This window comes from Malus domestica, chromosome 15 (genome assembly GCF_042453785.1).
Source record: "Malus domestica chromosome 15, GDT2T_hap1".
NCBI classification, from domain to species: domain Eukaryota; kingdom Viridiplantae; phylum Streptophyta; class Magnoliopsida; order Rosales; family Rosaceae; genus Malus; species Malus domestica.
In genome coordinates, this window is record NC_091675.1 from 32,895,216 (window position 1) to 32,902,618 (window position 7,403).

The following is a 7,403-nucleotide window of genomic DNA, read 5'->3' on the forward strand; positions in this document are numbered from 1 at the left end:
GTTCATAACGATTAGGTGAAATTCACTTATATTCTAGCATCAAATTCATGCATGTAAATTAAGTATGCATCCTTAATCGACATACAAAAATAAGTTATCTATCAAGCAGTTAAGCAAATTAAATCACAACTCAGAAATCACAACTGAAGGTAATCAATTCATATTACAAATATATTCATGGCTTTGAATTAACCTCTAGCCAAAATAAAATTAATTACACATTATTAAAAACAGAAATAAAATAAAAGTTTAGAGAGAGTAAACCGAAACGTAAAACATGAGTTTGAGAAGATAACACCAATAAGAATGGAATGAAGCCCTCTGCCTCTGTGCTCTGCGCAGTCCTCTCGGTTTTTCTTGGCTGTCCCGTCGAGGCAGCTATAAGCTGCTTCTTCCCGCAAGTCAGCTCCAAGACAGCCCTCACGTTTTCTGCGCTCTTCTTCTCTGACCTGATGTCTCTGTCTGACACGCTGCCCAAAGGCAGCTCACCTTCGTGCTGACCTCCCTTCGTGCTGACCTCTGTCCCGTCTCACTCCCTCTGACTCCCTCTCGTGTATCTGCGAGCTGCCCAAAGGCAGCTCCTTTTCTTCTTTCCACTTCGCCCCCTGTCCCTCTCTGCGAGCTGCCCAAAGGGCAGCCCCTTTCTGCACGCCCCTTTCAAGGCTGCAAGGGCAGCCTCTTATTCCCCTCGGTTTTTTTTTGTTTTCACTCCCCCGAGGCTCCCTTATAGTTCTGTGCGCTGTCCCCACTTCCTCCTGCTTCTATTCTTTAATTTTCTATTCCCACCAGTCAATCCCCACGTTACCTACTCCCCCTCTTATTTTATTATGCCCCCCATCCTGCTTTCCGTCCCATTTCCTTTATTTTATTATTTTCTGTCAGTACCCTCTTTGTTTATTCCCCCCGTGCTCACCTCCCCCTCCACTTAACTGCTTCTTATATTTTATTCTTCCACTAATCCATTTTGTCTGCCTGTTTCTTTGCTTTTATCATTTTCTGTTTCTTTTTGTTTTCTATTTGCTTCACCAACCACACTGCCAAAATTTGTAATACAATTCCTCCAGAGACCAAAATTACCAAGGCAGCAAGTTTTCCAGTGTGCAAGCAAGCACTAACCTGAAATCATGTGGTGCTTAAAATAAATATATGGAAAGCATAACTCAGCAAATTGACAATAGCAAATAAAAGAAAGCAGTCATGAAAATAACGTAAATAGATCTTATTTGTGCTATTTTTGTTTTCTTTACATAACAGATCTTATAAACACAAAAATAACATAAATAGCTCAAAAATATAAGGAACTAACTAAGAAAAGACGAGTGAATTTGAAGTAAAAATATATATAAATATGATCCGATCAATTACCCATGAAATTCAAAGCCTAGTAGATTGGTGAACCAAGAATCAACTCAAAACAAAGTGAGTTGAAATTAATACCTTTGTAGATTCCTCTTTGCATAAGCAAAGGCTAATCACCCAAAGAGATAGGGCCTTCATTCCTTGCTTCTTAGATCCATGGATTTGGATGGAAGAATAGGTTCTCCAAGTTCCCAAAATTGAGAACCTCTAAGTCTCTTCACCAAGGTTAGATTGTAGAAGAAATGAGTGACCTTGGAGTAGTAGGATTGCTAGATGTACCCTCCAAGGTGTTGGCCTCTTTAGAGAGAAAATGGAGAGACAATTCTCACCAATTTTCCCCAAAAATTAACCCTTAATGAATTTTAGCTATAAAGTCATTTATATAGTCACTTCTTTAAGTGACCTAAATAACCAAAACCCTAATTCATACACATATGGCTGGCCATTTAGGGATTTTTGGGCTTTTGGGCTTTAATGAATCTTTATTCATTAAATTGTCATACAACTTAAGTTAATGGGCTTGACGTTCGAAGCCCATTGGGCCTTAAGGTCCAAAACTATCCCGAAGTCATTTAACGAACTTATTCGTTTGATTAATTAACATATTAATTAATTCTTGCCATAAATAAATAATTAAACCATTTAATCATTCTTACTCATTTCCGTTTAATCTCCAATCTCTACCTTTTATGGTGTGCGATCCATTAGGTTCCTTTTAGCGAGGTAGTGGGCGATTAAAACCATTTTACATCGATTGTGAATTGAAACAATTTTCAATTCTCCCTTTAGTGATTACACACGTTTAGGGCTTCCACAAACCATGAGTGACACCTAGCAGCATATCATGGTTACCCAAGCTAATCAGAAGAGGTTAGAGAACCTATTCAGTTCGAGATTACAAATGCAATACGGTCTTTCTCTAATCTAATACTCTTGACCACATTGTTTGGTTTGATAGTTTATTTTCTCATGTCTACTATCCAATGTGTGTCTTGTGCTTATATGATTACCTTGAATGTGATTCGGAACGCATTCCCTAATCTCATTCATACTCTGGCCAGAGATTCAAATCATATCAGAGAGTATTCTCCTTCAAGCGGCTTGAAGGTTAGAGATCCCTTGTTGCGCATTCACTTGTCTCCATAGCTAAGTCACTTGACCCCAACGATGCCGTGGACACCCTCCTGATGGAGTGACTTTGACATAATCAAAGATCAAGGTCTTAACCACAAGACAACTATGATGCCTCAGGTCAAAGGACTAATTTGCATTATCCCAACCATGAGTTCTCATGTGACATGGAATATGAGAACTCTTCGTTGATCGCGTTCAGTGAACTCATTCTCTATTGAGCACCTACCGTACTTGTCTTGATGTCACACACACCAATGACTTGAGACTAATCACTCTCCCTGAGAGAAGACATAGTACGTACCGATCTTAACGGACTGTCAATGCCCAATTGGCAATCCTATGATCAGGAACGTTTAGGATGTGTCTACGAAAGAATGGTCTCATGAATCTAACTTCATTAGATTACATTCTCCCAATCACATATTCCTTGGACTTTATCGTTTAAGCATATAACATTTATATGAGACGGCTCAAACAATAATCTTTGCCCTTTATATGTAAAACTAGATTAGTTTAACATGTGAAATGTCCGTAAAGTATCATCACATGATTGGCTTTAGGGCACATTTCCAACAGAGAACCCCAACAAGGCCAACAACAAAGCACGTTTAGGCAACAACCCCCGGGTTTCTATCAAAAGCCGTTTGCACCAAATCAAACCCAAGCACAACCCGCCCAAAAATCAGGTTCTTCTATTGATAATGATCAAATTTTTAATTTACTAACTTCTATGGCGCAGGGCATGCAGACTAGGGACAAGAAGGTGGACGAGTTGGAGAAGCAAGTGGGGCAAATTGCCGAGTTTATGGGACAGTTTCGAGACCAAGGAAGACTCCCTAGTTCAACCGTTGTAAATCCAAAAGGGGGATTCGAAACCGCCAAAGCAATTACATTAAGGAGTGGCAAACAAGTTGGAACCGAACCCCAAGCATCCAATTCAAGTCAAAAAGAGGATGAAAAGATATCGTTTGAGGAAGAACCCCAAACCTCAACCACGGCAAGGATGGAACATCCTTTGCCGTAGCCATCTTGCACTTCCAACCTATATAATTCGGCCAAAGTAAGCTCAAAACCGAATTTGTCTAGTTCTATTCCATTAAACGTGCCTTTTCCTAGCAGGTTGAAGCAATCCAAGAAGGAGGAGACCGAGAAAGACATTTTGGAGACATTTCGGAAAGTGCAAGTCAATATACCTCTTCTTGACGCAATTAAGCAAGTACCTAGGTACGCCAAGTTTTTGAAGGAATTATGCACAACAAGAAGGAGAATTTCGAACAAAGAGGTGGTCCAGGTAAGTGAGAATGTTTCCGCTGTTTTGCAAAGAAAACTACCTCCTAAATGCAAAGATCCAGGTAGTTTTACAATTCCATGTGTTATAGGCAATACTAAATTTGAACATGCTATGTTAGATCTAGGAGCTTCAATTAACGTCATGCCATACTCAATATATGCATCCATGAACTTAGGAGAGCTTAAAAACGATGGTGTTATAATTCAATTAGCCGATCGTTCTAATGCATATCCGAAAGGAGTTTTGGAAGATGTGTTGGTGCAGGTGGATAACTTGATATTTCCAGCGGATTTCTATGTCTTAGAGATGGAGGACTCACCAAATGTCACCCCATTGCCGATTTTACTTGGGAGGCCCTTCATGAAAACAGCACGCACCAAGATCGATGTGTTCAAAAGGACGTTGACAATGGAATTTGATGGGGAGATTATTAACTTTAACATTTCTGAAGCTATGAAATTTCCTAAAGATGATCATTCTTGTTTTTCTATTGATATATTGGATGAATTGGCGCAGGATTATCTTGATATGTTGGAAGACGATCCCTTTGAAACGACGATAGCACAAGGACTTGGCATAAAGCCCAATCTGGCCGTACCTAAGGAGGAGCATGCCGAGCTTGTGGCTGCCTTGGAATCATTGCCCCAACATCGTGGTAAGCCTTCTAACCCAATTCCAATTCCCGTTTCCACTAATACGTTGTTACCTTCTGTGATTCAGGCCCCCGTTCTTGAGCTTAAACCGTTGCCGGATCATTTAAAGTATGTATTCTTGGGAGATGAAGAGACGTTGCCCGTCATTGTCTCTTCATCACTCACGGCATTAGAGGAAGAAAAGTTGATTCGGGTGTTGAAAGAGCACAAAACAGCCATTGGATCGACATTGGCCGATATTAAGGGAATTAGCCCTACAACATGCATGCATCGCATATTTCTAGAGGAGGGGGCTAAACCAACTCGAGAGGCTCAACGCCGGCTCAACCCTCCGATGATGGAAGTCGTGAAAAAGGAGATTATAAAGCTTCTCGATTGTGGAGTGATTTATCCAATTTCGGATAGCCGTTGGGTCTCACCGGTTCAAGTTGTCCCGAAGAAGTCCGGAGTTACTGTGGTGAAGAATGCCGAGGATGAGCTTGTGCCAACCCGTATTCAAACAGGTTGGAGAGTATGCATTGACTATAGGAAGCTCAACAACACCACAAGGAAGGACCACTTTCCACTACCATTCATCGATCAAATGTTAGAAAGGTTAGCCGGTCATTCTTTTTATTGTTTTCTTGACGGTTATTCGGGATACAATCAAATTGTCATAGCTCCGGACGACCAAGAAAAGACCACCTTCACGTGCCCATTTGGTACTTTTGCTTACCGGCGCATGCCATTCGGACTATGCAATGCACCGGCCACGTTCCAACGATGTATGGTAAGTATCTTTTCCGATTTCATTGAGAAGATTATTGAAGTATTCATGGATGATTTTAGTGTCTTTGGCGATTCGTTTGATTGGTGCTTGGATAATCTCACATTAATCTTAAAACGATGCGTTGAAACGAACCTTGTTTTAAATTGGGAAAAGTGTCACTTTATGGTAAAACAAGGCATCGTTTTAGGGCATATCGTTTCTGAAAGGGGAATTGAAGTTGATAAATCAAAAATAGATCTTGTACGCTACTTACCCTCTCCAACTTCGGTTAGAGAGGTTCGTTCTTTTTTGGGCCATGCAGGATTCTATAGGCGATTCATCAAGGATTTTTCGAAGATTTCCACACCCCTATGCCGACTTCTCCAAAAGGATGTGACTTTCGATTTCAACGAGGAGTGTGAAAAGGCATTCAAGCACCTCAAAGAGATGCTAACTTCGGCCCCCATCATTAGGCCACCAGATTGGAGCATTCCCTTCGAGCTTATGTGCGATGCGTCCGATTATGCTCTAGGCGCTGTTTTGGGACAAAGGAAGGACAAACAGCCACACGTCATCTATTATGCCTCTCGGACCTTGAACGATGCTCAGTTGAACTATTCCACAACGGAAAAAGAACTTCTCGCCGTTGTTTTTGCTTTAGATAAGTTTCGTTCGTATTTACTTGGTACTAAAGTCATAATTTACACTGATCATGCAGCGTTGAAGTACTTGCTCACAAAGAAGGAAGCTAAACCAAGGCTTATTCGATGGATGCTTCTTCTCCAAGAGTTCGATATCGAAATCCGAGACAAGAAAGGAAGTGAGAACGTTGTGGCTGACCACTTGAGCCGTTTGGTGCATGAAGAAGAGGTTGTGCCGATCCCAGAGACATTCCCGGACGAGCAATTGATGTCCATTGAGGTTAGTATGCCATGGTATGCGGATTTAGTTAATTATTTAGCATCTAAAGTCATTCCAAGTGAGTTCAATAAAAACCAACGTGATAAACTTAAGTATGATGCACGAAATTATGTGTGGGATGATCCGTATTTATGGAAATATTGCTCTGATCAAATCATTCGTAGGTGTGTGCATGATTCTGAATTTCAATCTATTTTAAACTTTTGTCACACTTATGCATGCGGAGGTCACTTTGGCACTCAAAGGACTGCACGTAAAGTACTTGAATGTGGTTTTTATTGGCCTACTATTTTTAAGGATGCTAGAACTTTTTGCATTACATGTGATCGTTGTCAACGAACTGGAAATATAGGACCAAAAGACCAAATGCCGCAAAGTCCCATCTTTAATGTTGAAATTTTTGATGTGTGGGGCATAGATTTCATGGGTCCCTTTCCTTCATCTCATGGTTTTGTTTATATTCTACTTGCGGTTGATTATGTTTCGAAATGGGTGGAAGCAAGAGCCACCCGTACTAATGATTCTAAAGTGGTTGCAGATTTTGTTAAGACTAACATTTTTGCCGCGGGTACTTATAAGCGATGGGGGCTCTCATTTCTGCAATCGCACCATTGAAGCGCTACTCAAGAAATATGGTGTCACGCATAAGGTGGCAACACCTTATCATCCTCAAACAAGTGGGCAAGCGGAGGTATCAAATAGAGAAATCAAGCAGATTTTGGAGAAGACTGTAGGGCCTAACCGGAAAGATTGGAGCTTGCGCTTAAATGATGCATTATGGGCGTATCGTACGGCCTACAAAACACCAATTGGAATGTCCCCATTTCGGCTCATTTATGGGAAACCATGCCATCTTCCGGTTGAATTGGAGCATAAAGCACATTGGGCTATCAAAACCTTTAATATGGACATTGATGCCGCAGGTCTTCATAGGAAACTTCAATTGAACGAGCTTGAGGAAGTTAGGAATGAAGCTTACGAGAACTCTCGTATTTACAAAGAGAAAACGAAGGCATTCCATAACCGGATGATTCGGAGCAAGACGTTCTCTATCGGGCAGAAAGTGCTACTTTTCAATTCTCGCCTTCGGTTATTTCCAGGTAAGTTGCGTTCTAAGTGTATTGGACCTTTTATTGTTACTAATGTTTTTCCGCATGGTGCAGTTCAAATTCAAAGTCTGAAGACGCAACAAGAGTTCAAAGTCAATGGACATCGTTTGAAGCCATATTTCACACCTTTTGAGGAGGAAACCGTGGAGGAAGTCAATCTCCAACCCGTGGGCCCTATTCCAGCTTGA

General features: G+C 41.0%; 1 protein-coding gene across 1 annotated transcript; it reads left to right on the forward strand.

Annotated features, from left to right (window-relative positions):
- Positions 1-311: 311 nt before the first annotated feature.
- On the forward strand, positions 312-7,403 carry LOC139191867 (uncharacterized). Its single transcript, XM_070812897.1, has 6 exons — positions 312-460; positions 3,613-3,670; positions 4,301-5,603; positions 5,904-6,106; positions 6,606-7,206; positions 7,270-7,403. Exons 1-6 carry the CDS (start codon positions 312-314, stop codon positions 7,401-7,403), a joined length of 2,448 nt encoding a protein of 815 aa, XP_070668998.1.